Source organism: Acinonyx jubatus, chromosome D4 (genome assembly GCF_027475565.1).
Source record: "Acinonyx jubatus isolate Ajub_Pintada_27869175 chromosome D4, VMU_Ajub_asm_v1.0, whole genome shotgun sequence".
In the NCBI taxonomy this organism is placed as follows: domain Eukaryota; kingdom Metazoa; phylum Chordata; class Mammalia; order Carnivora; family Felidae; genus Acinonyx; species Acinonyx jubatus.
Window position 1 is genome coordinate 13,765,653 of NC_069391.1, and position 18,020 is coordinate 13,783,672.

Consider the following 18,020-nt stretch of genomic DNA (forward strand, 5'->3'; position numbering starts at 1 on the left):
GGGAGAGAGAGAGTATCCCAGCACAGAGCCCGACATGGGGCTCAAACCCATGCACTGTGAGATCATGACCTGAGCCAAAATCAAGAGTCAGATGTTTAACCAACTGAGCCACCCAGGAACTCCATTTATTTATTTATGTATTTATGTATTTATTTATTTAAGTTTTATGTATTTAAGTAACCTCTACACCCGACGTGGGGCTCAAACTCATGACCTCAAGATTAAGGGTCCCATGCCCTTCCAACTGAGCCACCCAGGCACCCTGATGCTATCTGGATTTTAGAGAAAAAAAACAAAATAGAGGCATCTAATCTGTTTAGGGCAGAAATACATATTTGAGAAGCTGTTTATGTTGGGGCACCTAGGTAGATCTGTCAGATAAGCATCCAACTGCTGGTTTTAGCTCAGGTCATGATCTCACAGTTCGTGAATTCAAGCCCCCCATCAGGCTCCAAGTTGATGGTGCAGAGCCTGCTCAGGATTTTCTCTCTCCCTGTCTCTACCCCTCTCCTACTTGTGCTCGTTCTCTCTCAAAATAAACAAACTTAAAAAAAAAGAAGCTGTGTATAAATAAATAGTGGATATAAATATTTGCACTCCTCATGTTAAATTATTATTATTTGTGTTTTTAACCTAGATCATAAAAGAATATGAAAGAGCCATCATCTTTAGATTGGGTCGCATTTTACAAGGAGGAGCCAAAGGACCTGGTCAGTATAAGGGTTCTGGGTGGTTGTCTGGAGACTGGAATTCTTCCTCCTGTTGATGTGAATTCCCTTCCAAGGGCCCTTTCTCTTTTGGCTTAGAAAAGAGTGCATGTGTAACAATAGCAGTGGCACGAGCCAGTCTTGCCACAATCACCCTTTCCTTCCCTTAGCTCCCCTCCCCTTCCCATCCAAGCTGATAACATTATTTTAGGCCAAGAATAGCGGCAGCCATGGAAGTCTGAGCATGAGAATTCCTATTATGCTAAAGGCTTTCGGTCATCGCTTTTGGCAAACTTCACTTAAGCCCCCACTGCATTCCAGGCTCTGGGAATTCAAGGGAGACTAAAATATAGTTTGTGCCCTCAAGGATCTTGCTGTCTAATGGACACCAAAAGGGAAAACAGTTACAACCCCGTGTGATAAGTATTAGGATCAAGTAATTGCAGATAGCTGTGGAAACCCAGAGACAAGTAACTGACCCGAATTAGTAGGAGGAGACCATCTGGGCTGAAGGTGACGTCTCGGCTGAGTCTTGAGGCCTGGAGAGGTGTTAGCCAGAGGGGAGGTGTTCCCCGCAGAAACGGCAACAGGCGCGGAGCGATGTAGAAGGGGGCACGGCAGGCCCAGGAAACTGCAGGGAACAGCCCAGCAAGAGCACAGAGCACGAGGACGGGAAAAGAGCTGCAGAGGGGCCTGGGCAGGTTGGGCTGGACCTCATGTGATGGGTTCAGGGCTTTGCAGTTCAGGAAAGACTTGTGCTTGTGGCTGAGAAAACGGGCCATAGGAGAGAAACTGAAAGATACAGAAAGACTTGGGAAGGATTGCGTTGGTCTGAGTGAAAACAAGACGGCCAGTGACAGCGGAGTAAGGAAATGAAATCACGGGCCTCAGTGGCAACAGTTTGGTGGGGGAAGTAAGCAAGAGGATAGCATTCCTGGCGTCTGGCTCAGGCACTGAGACGAACTGGCTTCTTTCAGTTGCCTAAGTGGATTCTCTGACGGTGAACGGATTCGGCGCTGGCGTCTCTCCGTAACATTCTGTGTTTCTTTGTTGCAGGTTTATTTTTTATTCTGCCGTGCACGGACAGCTTCATCAAAGTGGACATGAGAACGATTTCATTTGACATCCCCCCTCAGGAGGTAAGGTTGTCTTTTGCCATGAGTAACAGATGTCACATGTGAAAGTGCTTAGCAATGAGCGAGGCAGAGGAGAGCGGTGAGAGCACAGGTGGAGAGCCTGTCGGCTGTCACCGTTTTCCAGCTGTGTGACTTTGAGCAAGTTCCTCAACTTCTCTGTGCCTTAGTCTCCTCAGCTGTGAAATAGAGGTTGTAACAAACAGTAGGACCTACTTTATAACGTTCTCGTGGGGACTACGAGAGGTTATGTGTAGAGTGCTTAGACCAGGGGCTGATAAGTTAGTAAGTGCTATGTAACTGCTTCTTACTACGAAGTGTAACACAATGTTAACTCAAGTGTAATGTTAGCTTTTCATACTTGTCATCACTTTTACTACCACATTTCTCTGCTGCTGGTTTCTGATAGAAAATCCAGCTTAGGGGGCACCTGAGTGGCTCAGTCGGGTAAGCAACTGACTTCGGCTCAGGTCATGATGTCACAGGTCACGGGTTCGAGCCCCGCGTCAGGCTCTGTGCTGACAGCTCAGAGCCTGGAGCCTGCTTCGGATTCCATGTCTCCCTCTCTCTCTCTTCCCCTCCCTTACTCGCATACACTCTGTCTCTCAAAAATAAGACATTTAAAAAAAAAAGAAAGAAAATCCAGCTTGGTACAATATTCTTCTTAAGGTTTTTTTTTTTTTTTTTAATGAAATTTATTGTCAAATTGGTTTCCATACATCACCCAGTGCTTATCCCAACAGGTGCCCTCCTCAATACCCATCACCTACCCGCCCCTCCCTCCCACCCCCCATCAACCCTCAGTTCTCAGTTTTTAAGAGTCTCTTATGGTTTGGCTCCCTCCCTCTCTAACCTTTTTCTTCTTAAGGTTCTTGATTATACTCTAGATTAATTGGTTAGAAGCCCAAAAATTAGGAACTGCTCATTTGGCATTTTAGGTAAAGCCTATAATATTTTAGAATAGCAACTACTTCATGCTATTTCAAACTGTTTCGCAAGTAATATCACAGTTGAAACTCACAGCAGAATCCCTGGAAAGCTTGTAGCTGCCATGGGGCAAAGGGATCCCTCCAGGCCACAGTGGCAGAGCCAGACCAATATCTAGCTTTTTGGGGTCCTCGCCTCATGCTTCTCCCACCGCTGCATGCTAAATGCAATCCACATTAGCTCCATCCTGGCCCGTGACCTAGTGATAGCCAGCCTGGTCCACATGTCCAGGGAGGCATCCTAACCTTTGCAGACAGAAAGCCTGAAAGTAGGATGAAGGGAGGGATAGAAGAATATGTCAAGTGTCTCCTGGCCAAAGGCCAGCTACTCAGCAGGGCGGTGGAGCCCGGCCACGTTGCTTTCTCTTTTTCCCAAATCCAGAAACCAGCCCAGGAACCTCCTTGCTGGTACTGATCCAAGTAGTGGGTGAGGTCAGACTTTGTAATCCACACGTACGTAGGAACACCAGGAATCGCTTTTACCCACCAGAACAAGGCTGGGAGCTGTGCTGTATTCTCTGCACGGATTCCCATGTCTCAGGGAAGATCGGCTCTCAGAAGGAGCCCCTTTCAGGGTAGCTGGGAGTCCTGGCATTTTCCTCTGTAAACATCACGGGCAGCTGGCCGGCTTGCTGTAAGCTTCTGCCTTCCAGCTGCTGTCTTGTCTCCTGTGAGCTGCTGAATGCAGAGCAGATTGGAATTTGGCGAGCAGTCCTTTTTCCGATCCCCTGTGAACTTCATGTGAAGGAAGATAAATACTCTGCCTACAATAAACAGTAGGAAGAGAGGCGGCAGCTTTAGAAAGCTCTGGCTGTGGCAGAGTCACGAGGGCAAGAAATGGTTTAGAAATGATACACATTTTCCCATCACATCATGGGAAACTGATTCATTTTCATGCAAGATGGTAATATACTATTAGAAGTATTTTTAGATTATCAGAAAAAGGATTACCGCTTTCCTGCCTAGCAGGGACTAAACAGCCATATAATACTGTTAGTTGTTATCACTTGCCGTTTACATAGCTCTTTACACTTTTTTTTTTTGTTAAGTTTATGTATTTATTTTTGATTGAGAGAGAGAGCAGGGGAGGGGCAGAGAGGGGGGGGGCAGTGGGAGAGAGAGAGAGAATTCCAAGCAGGCTCCTGAGCTGTCAGCCCAGAGACCGAGGCGGGGCCCGGACTCCTGAACCTTGAGATCATGACCTGAGCCAAAATCGAATCGGGAGCTTAACAGACAGAGGTACGCAGACTCCCCCCTTTACACTTTCCAAAGAGCTTCATTCACAAACATCTTACCAGATCTTCAAAGAAACTTGCACAGAATTGGGCAGTGTAATTAGCCCCATCTCACAAATGAGGAATCTCTAGGTCGAGCAGTTTAAAAGCCTCACTAGGGTCACAAAGCGAAGCGGGGTAGAGCCCCGGCACCAATCACTAAATTCCCAGGATCACGTTTCAGGTCATCTCTCATTTATTCACCCCCTGCCGTGGATCCATCCCTCTGCCAGTGCTTGCGATACAAAGACAGACTACTCTTAAGAAACGCCTAGCCCAGGGGCGCCTCGGTGGCGCAGTCGGTTAAGCGTCCGACTTCAGCCAGGTCACGATCTCGCGGTCCGTGAGTTCGAGCCCCGTGTCAGGCTCTGGGCTGATGGCTCAGAGCCTGGAGCCTGTTTCCGATTCTGTGTCTCCCTCTCTGTCTGCCCCTCCCCCGTTCATGCTCTGTCTCTCTCTGTCCCAAAAATAAATAAAAAACGTTGAAAAAAAATTGAAAAAAAAAAGAAACGCCTAGTCCAGCAGAGAAGCAGTGATGTAGGTCAGCAATACTGGCCGCTGCAAAGGGGCAGTATTTGCAAAGCGCTTTGCAAAGCGCAAAGGGGAAAGTGTTTAAGTCTGCCCCGTCTGGCAAGGTTCACAGAGGAGAAGACACTTGAGCTGTGTCTTGAGTGATGAGTAACAATGTGCCAGTCTCGTGGCACGCGGGAGAGAGAGGGGAGAGGACATCCAAGCAGAGGAGACACCTGCACGAAGGCCCTGGGACATGCAACGTGGCGCATGTGGGACGCACACCTTGTCCTGTGTAGGGTGTGCAGGAGGGCGTGGGACAGAGTGAGGCCAAAGGGCCTGCAGTCAGAGGACGCCTACACCAAACTAAGGCGCTGCCCTGAAGGTGGTAGGAAGGAGCATTGGCAAATTCTGTGCTTGTAAGCATCTTCATGGAGCGTGCTACAAAGTGGGTCTGTACCCTGATCTCCCCCTGTAACAACGTCCCCCATTCACTTTTTGTTCTAGCAATGCTGTGCTGCTTATATATATATGGCTCAGCAAACCTAGGCTGTGCCATGGCTCTGTGCCATTTCATGCATTATTGTCTCTGCCTTGGATGCTTTCATGCCACCCTCAGAAAATTGTTATTTCAGGTTGCCTGGGTGGCTCAGTCAGTTGAGCGTCCATCTCATGATTTTGGCTCGATTCCAGGGTCGTGAGATCGAGCCCTGCATCGGCACTGAGTGTGGGGCCTGCTTGGGATTCTCTCTCGCTCTCTCTCTCTCTCTCGCTCTCTCTCTCCCTCTCTCTCTCTCCCCCCCCCCACCCTCCGCCCCTCTCCCCTGCTCATACTCTCTCTCTCTCTATCTCTCTGAAATAAAAAATGTAAAGGGTGCCTGGGTGGCTCAGTCAGTTAAGCATCCAACTTCGGCTCAGGTCATGATCTCACGGTTCGTGAGTTCAAGCCCCACGTCGGGCTCTGTGCCGACAGCTCGGACCCTGGAGCCCGCTTCAGATTCTGCGTCTCCCTCTCTCTCTGCCCCTCGCCTGCTCACATTCTGTCTCTCTCTCAAAAATAAATAAACATTAAAACAATTTTATAAAATAAAAAAAAAATTTTAATTTAAAAATTAAAAAAAAAAAAATGTTATTTCTTCCTTGAAGACACAGTTCACACACCACCCCGGCCACCTACAAGTGTCCTTCCTTTGTCCCATAAAGTCTCCCTTCATTCCCCATCCGCTTTGAAGGAACAGTGCCTGCTGCTGAGCGGTATCTCAGTATTTGTTGACTAACTGAATGAATTAATGGGATTAAGGAATAAGTGAATGTATTTTATTAAAATTCTAAATACACACTCCACTTCCTGACGCTCTGTTGTCTTAGTCCATCCGGGCTGCTCCAACCAAACCCCGCAGATTGGTGGCTCAGGAACAGCAGGATTTCTTACTCACAGTCCTGGAGGCTGGACTCGGGGGCTGAGGAGTGTCCACTTCCTAGATCCTAGATGGCCGTGAGGGTTCAACCCTGACCTGATGGGCGTCTCAAAGGCCCCGCCTCCTAATGCCATCATGTTGGGGCTGAGGCCTCCGCGTCTGAATTATGAGGGAACACAGACATTGAGTCGATAGGGCTTACTAAAGAAAATCGGCCAGTGTTCAAGATGTTCCATAGAACAACATTTCTTGCAGTCATCTTAAAGAAGGAGTTGGTCGGCCGGTGTGCAATCGCTCCCTTTCTGTTACAGATCCTCACTAAGGATTCCGTGACCATTAGTGTGGATGGCGTGGTCTATTACCGCGTTCAGAACGCAACTCTGGCCGTGGCAAATATCACCAACGCCGACTCCGCAACCCGTCTTTTGGCACAAACGACTCTGAGGAATGTTCTGGGCACCAAGAACCTCTCTCAGATCCTGTCTGACAGGGAAGAAATTGCACACAACATGCAGGTGAGGCGTGTGCCGGGGCTGATACCCACCAGAAATCAAAAGATGAAGCAGAGTCATTGGTTGTTTGACAGCTTGTTACTCATTCCAACTGGGGGATCACTGGCCTGCCTTCTTCCCTTCGTAGAAAGGTTTTCTCAAACTTGATTTGGTGGAAGGGAATATTTTTCACACAGAAAGCTCATGGGTTAATAGCTCAGATGCATGCATCGTTTTTTTTTATTCCCTTCAGTGTAGTTTTGTTTTGTTTCCTGAGAATTAGTCATTAACCTTTTTCTTGAGCATAATAATCCAGAGGCCGTTCTGCAAGACAGTGCAGGTATTGTTAAATTTTCGTGTGGGTCCCATGACTTCCCTTGGAACTCCTATGCTTTCCAGTCTTACTTGGGTAATAGATTACAAATTAAACCCGACTTGCTCAACAAAGATAAAGCACTCTAACCTGAGATCTTGTTACTCGTATCAGTGTCATGGTGTGTAGAATCTGTGACCTTACCTGATGTCCACAGCCACCATATGAGACAGGAAGTAGGATTTCATTCCACCCATGGTAAAGGGACCAAGTTGAAGCAGGAGGAAGTAATGTGGCTTACGTGGAGTCATATTAGATCAGGAGCCAGCTGGCCACCTGTTTCTATCAGTAAAGTTTTATTGGGATACAGCCACTCCCATTGGCTTAGGTATTACCCACAGCTGTTTTTGACCTACATCGGCACAGTTCACAGTTGCAACAGACACTGAAAGTAAACGATCACTGTCTGGCCCTTGTAGGAAAAGTTTGCCAACCTCTGCATGAGCTTCTTAGGAATAGAATCAGGATCAGCTCCCTGGGACCCAGCCCCCTAGCTCAGCCTTCCATCCAGTGCAGGAGAAGCAAGCTCTCTCCCGGCTCTCCCCCAGCGCCCTGTCTGCTCTAGACCCCAGTGCTCTACTGTAGGCCTCTGGGCTGGGCTGAGCATTCCTGGCTTGCCTTCTCTTTTCCTGACAGTGTACCCTGGATGACGCCACGGATGACTGGGGAATAAAGGTGGAGCGCGTGGAAATTAAGGACGTGAAGCTGCCTGTGCAGCTCCAGAGGGCGATGGCTGCAGAGGCGGAGGCATCTCGGGAGGCCCGAGCCAAGGTAACCTCCCTTTCCTTTTCTTTCTTTTTCTTTCCTTTTCTTCTCTTTTCTTCTCTTTTCTTTTCTTTTCTCTTTTTTTTCTTTTCTTTTCCTTTGTTTTTCTCTTTTCTTTTCTTTCTTTCTCTTTTTTTTTTCAGTTTGCTTTGCCTGTCGAGTTTTCTTTTTAAGGAAAGCATGGTTGTTATAAAAATGGAAATAATCTTAACGGGTTTAGCCAAGTTGAAAGCCTCCCTATCACTTCAAGCCACAAGCCCCCCCAAGGGGCCACCGCTCATGACAGCTTAGTATGTACACCGGGGTTTTATTTGACTAGGGTGTTAGATTGCCAGCTTATTTTGCATAAGCATGGTCACACCCACGTATCGTTCTGTTCCTTGATCCTTTCACTTAACATCATCCTGTGAGCCCGTCAGTGTGTACAGAGCCACGTCATTCTTCTGTGACTGCATGTCCCGCCCCCCCCGCCCTGCCATGTCTCATACTTCATGCTCCGAGTCCCCCACTAAGGACAAAGGAACAGTTCTGGCTTAGAGCAAGTGGACAGTCCAGTCCATGTGCCTACCATTTGTTCCTTCCCTGTCTTCTTTTTTGAAGTTTATTTACTTTGAGAGAGAGAGGGACAGTGCATGTGGGATAGGGGTAGAGAGAGAGGGAGAGAGAGAGAATCCCAAGCAGCGTGGAACCCAACGCAGGGCTTGAACTCACGAACTGTGAGATCATGGCCTGAGCTAATCCTTGCCTATTTTTGTCTTCTCTTTCATTCTCTCTTTTCTCAGGACCTTCTTCCTTCTTACTGTTCCCTCTTCCTCTCTGTCCTCTTCTTTTTTTCACTCCTTTCATGTCTGCTTTTCCCCCTCCTTCTTGTCGTCACCATCCCTGCCTGCTTTTTGAGCCTACATGGGTGCATGCCCCATAGGAGAAGTGTTGAGGAAATATCTATTAATCTAACCTAGGAAAGAGGGTCTCTGGAGCTAATTCATAAGGACACAGGGATATCTCACCAAACCCAAGGATGGGAAGTAGAGTCAAGTCCCATCAGGAATGGAGCCAGGGACTGCAGTGTGGTCAAGACCAAAGGGAGCTAATCATTCCATCTCCTGGGCCTCATCTCACTGCTGACAGCTGGAGGGCAGAGTCAACTCTCAAGTTCACACACCTCCCTCAGCTGAACACTAAAGGGGACAGACCCGCCTTGATTCCAGATTCATAGCAGAGAGATTCTCTTTGGCCAAAGTTTGGTCAAAAGGGCAAATTCAGGGGGCGCCTGGGTGGCTCAGTCGGTTAAGCGTCTGACTTCAGCTCAGGTCATGATCTCACGGTTTGTGGGTTCGAGCCCCACGTCAGGCTCTGTGCTGATGGCTCAGAGCCTACTACTTCGGACTCTGTCTCTTTCTCTCTCTGCCCTCCTGGCGCGCTCTCTCTCTCTCTCAAAAATAAATAAACATTAAGAACACTTTTTTAAAAAAAAGGGCAAACTCAGATATTAAGTTCCACAGCGCTTTGCCTGTGAATGGGTGAAGGAAGAGGGCCAGTCTTCATCGGAGGGGTTGCTGTGGACTTGACAGATCTCCCAAGACACAAGGGGCAGACCAATCCATTGTTGTTGTTAGGAAATAGTAATAAGGGCACCTGGGTGGCTCAGTCGGTTAACCGTCCAACTTCAGCTCAGGTCATGATCTTACAGTTCATGAGTTTGAGCCCCACGTGGGGCCCCGTGCTGACAGCTCAGAGACTGGAGTCTGCTTTGGATTCTGTGGCTCCCTCTCTCTCTGCCCCTCCCCCCGCCTCAAAAATAAATAAACATAAAAAAAAAATTTTTTTAAAGAAAGAAAATAGTAGTAGCTGGTGATAATTGACTAAGCACAGAGCCCTGCCCTTCTAGTAGAATGCCCTTTAAGCCACACATTGGGGACTATAATTTCTTAGCCAGCATCAAATAGAACAGCAGCTCCTTTGACACTATACCCAGAATTTTCTACTAACCAGAATTGTTAGCTTTTCCTAATGTGATAATTGATGCTCATGAGGGCAACCTGGTAATTCTGTGGAACCTCCAGTACTGCCATCACATTGAGAAGACTCAGTGGTATTTCTGGTAACATTAAATACACCCTACTATAATCGAGCTGGTATTTTGAAAAACAGGAATTGCTTTTATCTAGATTACGTCATTAACCAACAGCCCCATTCCAAGCCATACTGAAGAGACTACTTAGAATGTCAGGGCCTGAAGGGTCCTTAGAGATTATCTTCTGAAGCTGACAGATAACCTGGTCCAGAGGCTGCCCCTGCACCCTCCTATTCCCCTGCCGGGAAGCAAGCACAGCACTGTTTTCCGCTGAGCTTAGGCTTGACCTCAGAACCCTTCTGTTGCCCTTCAGGTAACAGTCCTCAACTGCTTGGCCTTGGCCCTAAAAATGAAACTTATTTGCCATCCCACTATTCAGATGAAAAGATTGAGCCCAGAAAATTCATGTGATTTTCCTCAAGGTCACACGGTCGATTAGTGGCAGTGGAAATCAGAATTCCCCTCTGGCTCCTCTGGGCTTTCCACGAGGGACTAAGCCCCTTGGGCAAGTGCTTTCACCAGTTAGGAACGAGAAGTCCTTATAACAATGGGAAGAGATGAAGGAAGCCGGTTAGAATTCTGAATGACTGTGCTCCACCTGGATGAGACTGTAGGGATCGTCTGGAACAGTCTCATGGACCTGGGCAGTATCTGTCTTTAAGATTAGGGTGAACACATCGAATCACAAGGAGTCGATCCTTTCTGTAAAACACAGTAACCCTGCAACAACCATAAGGCTTATATATTCAAAATGGTACAGTCAGGTTCTCATGGAAAGTAGGGAGTCCATTTCTTCAACAAATAAATTGTGAAAGAAAAGGGTAAGAGAGCCAATAGATTAAGAGCCTTCAGAGAGAAATCCCTCTCTGAAGGAATTTCCGTTACATAGCCATCAGGGAAATGCAAATTCAAATCACAGGCAGATGCCACACTAGACATCAACCAGGATGGCTAAAAAGAAAAGAGCCAAGTGTGGACGAGGGAAGAACTCATACTCCTGTTTTGTCAGTGAGACCACAGATTTGGTACCAGCATTTTGGAAAACTGTCTGGCAGTGTGTATCCAACAGAAACGCACTTGTGTGTTTACCAAAACACACAAGGCGTGTACTAGAATGTTCACAGCAGCACTTTGTATTACCTCAACCTGGAAACTGCCCACATGTCCCTTGTGGTTGAATGCATAAAGTGTGCTTCGTTCACACGAAGGAACACCATGCCCCGAAGAGAATGAACATGAAAGTGCTGGCAAACATGGTTTGAGAGAAAGGAGCCAGGCACAAAAGATTCTCCCACAAGCTTGACTGTGTGTTAGTCGAACCTCTTTTTCAATGTTTTAGACCAGCTCTTAACGACTTGAAATGTGATACCTTTTACACTTGCGTCCATCCTGATTTCCTCGCTCATAACTCTCAGAAAAATGCCTGCCACGTGCTTTCGGGCGCACATTCCTGGGTCTCATCCTCTATTCATTGAGAAGGTGGAGTATAGGGATGCAGATCCCCTTTCTCTGCCCTTCGCGGGCCAGCCCGCCTGGGCTACAGAAGGAGACAACAGTACCAACCTCACAGACCTGAAAATGGCTGGTTGTCAAGGGACGGTCTGTAAACATGGAAGTGGGGATCAACATGGGGTTGCTGGGCATTGGCAGAAGCCCCACACCGCCACAGGCATCTTGCTTTGCCTTCTGAGGGCTGATTCATGGCATCTACGTGGCCTGTGTTCAGACCGAGCCGGTGGTTACTGCCTTCACATCTTGGGCAGCGTCCTCAGACCAGCTTTCCTGTTAACAGCCCGTGTGCCTAGTCTGGTGGGTCTGGCTTCTTGGCCAAGAGCTCGTATATTGACAGTAGTGGGAGATTAGATATCTCTGCAGCCGGTCCATCGCCAGACCAAAAACAAAGTGCCTAATTGGACCTCTGAGATGACGCGGAAAAAGCCAGAGCCTGCCGTTCTCGGGCAGGAGCTTGTTTTGCATTCCGTACGTACAGGGTTTGCCTTGGAGCACACAGTTACGTGCATCTTTTTGAGGGCACCTGGAGTGCCCCCTCTCACAGACCTAGGTAGGACATTCTGGGTATCTTGACAAACTAAGGTTTTTATCCTCTAAGCTGAGTGCCTTCTCTCGGTGACACCATATCCTGTATCACCCGTCTCACCTAATGGCACCCCCCAGGCAACCGAAACCTAGAAACCCACGGCTCAGCCTCTGTTCCTCTTCCTCCCCGTACCCAGCCAGCCTCCAAACTGCTGACTCTCCTGAAAAGCACCGACCCCGGCCCATTTCCCCCTCCAACCCCACATCCCCATTACCAGCCAGTCGCACCAGTCACTCTGAGGCCGTCCTGTTAGCAGCTCTCAGTGTCTCCTCTTCTCATCCATCCTCTGACGTCTGTCCGTGTGTTTTCTCCCACTGGATCTGATGAGGTTCCTTGCTCAAAACTGTTCAGCAGCTTCTCTCTGCCTCCAGACTGCAGACGAAACACCCCAGCCTCTCCTCTGCCTCACACTGCACTCAGCCACTTAGATTTTTCTGGAATATACCAGCTTTTTAAAACCTTGGTACCTTGACATGTGTGCTGCCTGAAGTCTTCCTCTTCATCTGTGGCCAAACGACAAAGCTTTCATCCTGTCCTATTCAACTTCCATAATCTCATCAGCTCATGTTCTGCAAAGCCTGCTTTGCTGAGTGCTGGCCCTGTGCCTTGTACCTGTCTGTCTACATTTCTCACACTGGAATGAAGTGATCCGTTCCCTTGCTTGACCGGGAGCCAAAGGAGGCAAGGGGGTCCACTCTCTTCCTTAGCTACTGCACAGGGCTTGACCCCTAGGTGGCTCCCAGCATTTACTCTAGAAGTGAATGAAACTCCACTGGTCGTGAGACTATCGTGTTCAACTCGGATATTCATGGGAGCATTCTGAACCATGAATATTTTGAGATCCCTGTGAAAACAACCCAGTTGGAACTGCGCCATTAAGCTTAGTGAGCATGGTATCTTCACGCCCTCTTCTAGGATTATGGAGTAAGAGTAACTCACCGCCTTGATTGGCTTCTGAATCCTTTATACATTAAGGCATAGCTGGATTCAAAAACCAGGTCTTGACTTCCCACATGCCTTTCCTATACGATAGCCTCCGTTTATACATTTCACACTTAATGTACCTTTCTGTCTTCCTCACAATGGCCCTAAAAGGCAGGTACTATCCCGTTTTAAGAGTAAGAAACCAGAGCTCAGAATGGTAAATAACCTCTCTGAGGACACTCAGCTGGTGAGGGTTAGGTTTGGAATTTGAGTACAAGCCTGTCCCACTCCAAAGCCCCTGCTTTTCTCCCCGACCCCAGTGATGTTCACACTTTTATGCCCATGTAACCTCAAGAGGAATTTAGACAAACTATATGTCCCATCACATGTTTTAAGTAGACATGTGACAATTTTCATTTGAATTTATATACTTGGCTAAGCATATAATCTGACATGTTTTAAATATTGACATTTTATTTTATTTTATTTTAAATGTTTATTTTTGAGAGAGAGATAGAAGGTGAGGGGCAGAGAGAGAGAGAGAGAGAATCCCAAGCAGGCTCTGCGCTGTCAGCAAGGAGCCCAACGTGGGGCTCAAACTCACGAATTGTGAGATCGTGACCTGAGCCGAAATCAAGAGTCAGATGCTTAACTGACTGGGGCACCTGGCTGGCTCGGTTGGAGGAACACGCAACTCCTGATCTTGGGGTCATGAGTTTGAGCCCCAGGTTGGGTACAGAGATTACTAAAAAAATAAATAAACTTTAAAAAAATTAATTAATTAAAACTTCACATCACTCATTTCAATGTATCCAGTGAAATTGAAACAACATAATGATTCCATCATCTGTTTAAAATACGTAAATAAGCTCTTTCAATAGGCATGTTTCATTGTCCCTTTTCTTTTCTCCTTGGACTTGTATTTCCACTCTGCCTCCTCATGGAGTCTTTTCCTAATACAATATATTTTGTCATGAATTACTTTATTACTCCTACCGCAACACATTTAGCATTGAAGTGGTTTTTTTTTTAAGTTTATTTATTTTGAGAGAGAGAGAGAGTGAGCATGTTCAGGGGAGGGATAGAGAGGGAGAGAGAGAATCCCCAGCAGGCCCCTTGCCGTCATCACAAAGCCCTTGATGGGGCTCAAGCCCACCAACCGTGAGATCATGACCTGAGCCGAAATCAAGAGTCGGACGCTTAACTGACTCAGCCACCCAGGCATCCCTAGTACTGAAGTTAAAATTGATATTTTAAACATTTCCTGTGACTACAAATAAGGCATTTAAATGTTTCAGAATTTCTCCCAAGTAATTTTTTTCTTTCACTAGAAATGCTTATCTTAACAAGATAAAGAATTCCTGTGTTTGCAGCTGGCTGTCACGTATTGCCAGAATGAGACAAGATTAAACATCAGTTCTAGTGTTAACTTTTCATTTTTGTACCTCTAAGGACTGAGAACTTTTGTTTACATAAATAAGTAGGTGGAGATGAAAGTTGTGTTTAAAGTCATGCCATGCAGTCCTTCATACTGTTTCTGAATTACGTGTTAAAAATCATACAGTGATCTTTCATTTAAAAATATGTTTAATGGTCATCAGCTTTCAGTTCCATAAGGTCCTCTGTCCTTTCTTTAAAATCAAACAACTGGAAATTGAACGCCTGGGTGGCTCAGTCGGTTGAGCGACTGATTCTTGATTTTGGCTTAGGTCATGATCTCACAGTCTTGAGATCAAGCCCCGTGTTGGGCACTGGGCTGGGTGTAGAGCCTGCTTAAGATTCTCTCTCTCTCTCTCTCTCTCTCTCTCTCCCTCTCTCTCTCAATCAATAAATAACTGGAAATTCATGTGACTTGCAAAAGGATTTGTGTCCATTCACTAGTTCAACCCCTATTTTGAGTTGCCCCTCTGTTCGGTCCCCTGAAGCATGCAAGAAAAGCCACAGTAAAAGACGATGTCTCGATCTCAGGCACATAGTCAGGCAAATCAGACATAGGAAAAAGGACGTATGGAAATGGGGTAACCGGAAATGGATTTCCTTAAAACTATTCTGGCGCATTCCTGGAGAAGGCTTTGTGTGCACACCCTGGTTTGAAGACTGCCCCTTGACACCTGTATTTTCTCCAGTCTGACCACTCCCTCCTCCTGTTCCATAGGTCATTGCAGCCGAGGGAGAAATGAACGCATCCAGGGCTCTGAAAGAAGCCTCCATGGTCATCACTGAGTCTCCCGCGGCCCTTCAGCTGCGGTACCTCCAGACACTGACCACCATTGCTGCTGAGAAAAACTCCACAATCGTCTTCCCCCTGCCCATAGACATGTTGCAAGGCATCGTGGGGGCAAAGAAGTGAGCCACAGAGGCCAACGCAGAGACGCGCCCTTCCCTGCCAGGGTAGAGTGGGGACCAAATCAGCCTTTAACCTGTAAGGAGCAAGTAGGGCGGGACCTTGACTATTCCTCCTTCCTTTCCTTTTCCGTACGTTGACTGCGAGGTGCTTAGAATGTGTAGTGATCCTAGCCACAGATACAGATGAGGATTGTTAGCTTGTAAATACTGAGAAAGAGAAGGGATGTGGGGAGGGGGTTGGCAATTGGTGATCTGTAAGATCATTTCGATCATTTCTTAACTCTTTTAAAATATTTAAAGTTCATACGTTTAGATCATTAGGTAATAGGCTAAATCCCCCTTCTTTTGACTTTCCCTGGGTCATTCTGCAGCCAGACCAAAGGCAAGAAAACAGGACACCCTGGCTGGACAAATGCTTTGCAGAAAGCAGGGACCTTAGGCTACAACCAGCTCCTCTGGGCCATATGTGCCTTACCTCCGGGGAATCTTAAGGAAACGTTCCTACCATCCATTTACTTTCTAAGCCCAGACCACATTTCAAAATAATCCTCACTTGAGAGTTGGCATTTTCGTGCCTATACCTGTCAACACTGGAGGAAATGGTCAAGGTCGGTGAAAAAGATGATCTTAACCCTTGAAAAGACTTCTAAACCTACTATCACAAAGATCCTTTAAGAATAATAAGGATAGTTCTCTCTTTTAAACTTCTTTTAGCCTCTTTATGACTCAGTGATTCCTCTGTGGTCTTTCAAACCAGCTAAATACTTGTCACAAAAGTGCTTTTTCCTCACTTTTGCCTATTTTCATATATCAGGTTCTAAATAGTTCTGATTTTTAAATAAAATGTTCTCTAAGTTCTATACACAATTCTTTGTATACCCATTTGAATGGCTTAAGGACTAATCCTTTTTTCTAAAAAATAGGTAAAGCAATTCTTACTGTCTGCATGCTATTAACTATCGGACACTGTGAAATACCTTGGTTACCAGGCCCATTCATTAAATATTATGAGGAATTCACAGTATATTGGGCACATAATAACCAATGAGCTTGGGAACACACTGTCAGACTTAAGATATATAGATGGAGGGTTTTTGTTTTTTTTTTAATTTGCCAAGTCCTCCTTTTCTATCACGTGTGGTCAGTGCCCAGAGAGGAAGTGGGCAGCCCCTCCTACCCAGTTCCTTGTTCCACAATGGTAGGAAGCCTTTTGCAAATGCCTGTGAATTTTGCAAATGCCCGTGAGTCTGAGCAACCTGGCATTCTTCCTGTTGGTCTGACAACCTGGCTGGTGACACTTAAACCACTTCCGCCTCGTGGCTCCGAGTTCACCTAGAGAGGTCTTGGGAATGGCAGCTTCCTTACCCAGAGCCACCCTTCATATTGGTCCTTAGCTGCATCCCTCTGTCTGTCCCAGACTATGAATGTCCCCTCCCCGATCGCCCATTTCCAAGCTTATTTTAGAAAACCTTGAACCGCGCATCCATGTTCTCAGCTGAGTTTATTACATGTATATGGAGCATTTTGACTTGGAACTCAAGTTACGTTTCTATTTATAATTTTTTAACTAATGATTTTCTCTCTTTCGTGTGGTGACTCACCCTCGACCAGTGAGGACCAGGAAACAGCCCCATAACCTGGCTGAAAACCTCCTCTCAGGCTTAGAGTAACAGTGCTTTCTGCTCCTTTGAGTGTCCCTATTTCCAGATACCAGTCTTCGCCTCTCTGCCTTGTGGATTCATAGCCCAATAGGTTGGGATTAAATTGCTTGAGAGGGAGGAAGCATAAAAGGGGTCTAGGATGAGCTCTGGTGCAAGAGTGTTCTCCACGTGGCCTCCCTTTCCAATGCTGTACATAATAAAGCGTGCACTTTTACTCATTTTCTTTGGGTGAGAGTCTGTTTCTGCCTGGATTTAGTGTCTGTGGGTTTCATTTTTCAGAAATGGCACATGTGATCCTCCGGTCCCGGGCTGGCTGCATTGGCTTCTCGGTATGCTTTATGTGGGCCAAAAAATGCGGAGAGGTTAAAGTTGCCCAACTGCCGTCTTTCTTGCCTAGGCCCCTTCTGGAGCACCTGCCCATATATTTTCCCTGGGGAGTTCGAGATCCATGGACACCCTGAATCCTTTGCTAGTTTAATCACCCTTTGCCCGAATCCAAGCAGGACAGGAACTCTCTTCTGTCACCCGTGGTCTGTTACAGCTCCAATGCCTTGCAGGCTGCCTGGCCCAAGGCACACAGCAGGTACCTATTGACCAGCCCAAAGTCAGACACAGGATCCAAGCCCAGGCCGGCCTTTTTGTCGCCTGTCATGGCGCCTCACGATGACTTCTATATGGTAGACGACAAAATCCAAGGTTATGTTTTGGGGGGAGAAAGTTGTTAGGAGAAACTACGTGGTTGAACTTTGAGAGCAAAATATGAAGTCCGAGCAACTCTTGCCCCGGGCAACTTCCTTTTTCGGAGCACTGTAGAGTTAGGAGGCCACAGCCACCAATAAACTGAAATTGGCTAATAAACCACCTTGCGTGCCAGTAGAAGAAATGAAGAATTCAGGGGTAGGTCCCCTGCAATTTGACCTCCCACAGGTTTGCAGGAGGGGAGCTGGCTTGTCCAGACAGGACTCCGTCTGCCTTGAGGGAAGGCCCTTGGAAGCTCTAGGCTGTAAATGCTGCTTTTGTCCCAGGACTTTGCATCTGTCAAAGTGATTGCTTTGACTGCAAGTAACCCTTTGGGGTAAGTGAGGTGGGAGTTACAGGATCCCGTCCAAATATCTCAGCGTGGCAGTTGAGGTGGGCCCGGCCTACCTCTCACGATGTGAGGCCTAGCACTCTCCACCTGCTCCCCCACGACCCCCTCTGTACTTGCTGCACACTCTGAGGTGACTCCCTGCCCCTCCGGGCCCCATGTCTCACCTGGAA

General features: G+C 47.0%; 1 protein-coding gene across 1 annotated transcript in view; it reads left to right on the plus strand.

The window, feature by feature from the left end:
- Positions 1-16,979, plus strand: part of STOM (stomatin) — a 31,837-nt gene extending 14,858 nt beyond the window's left edge. The window contains exons 3-7 of the mRNA XM_027035002.2: positions 638-710; positions 1,764-1,846; positions 6,340-6,543; positions 7,529-7,663; positions 14,909-16,979. Of these exons, the coding sequence (XP_026890803.1) occupies positions 638-710; positions 1,764-1,846; positions 6,340-6,543; positions 7,529-7,663; positions 14,909-15,103 (690 nt within the window). The 3' untranslated portion in view covers positions 15,104-16,979. The remainder of the gene's footprint in view (positions 1-637; positions 711-1,763; positions 1,847-6,339; positions 6,544-7,528; positions 7,664-14,908) is intronic.
- Positions 16,980-18,020: the final 1,041 nt, after the last annotated feature.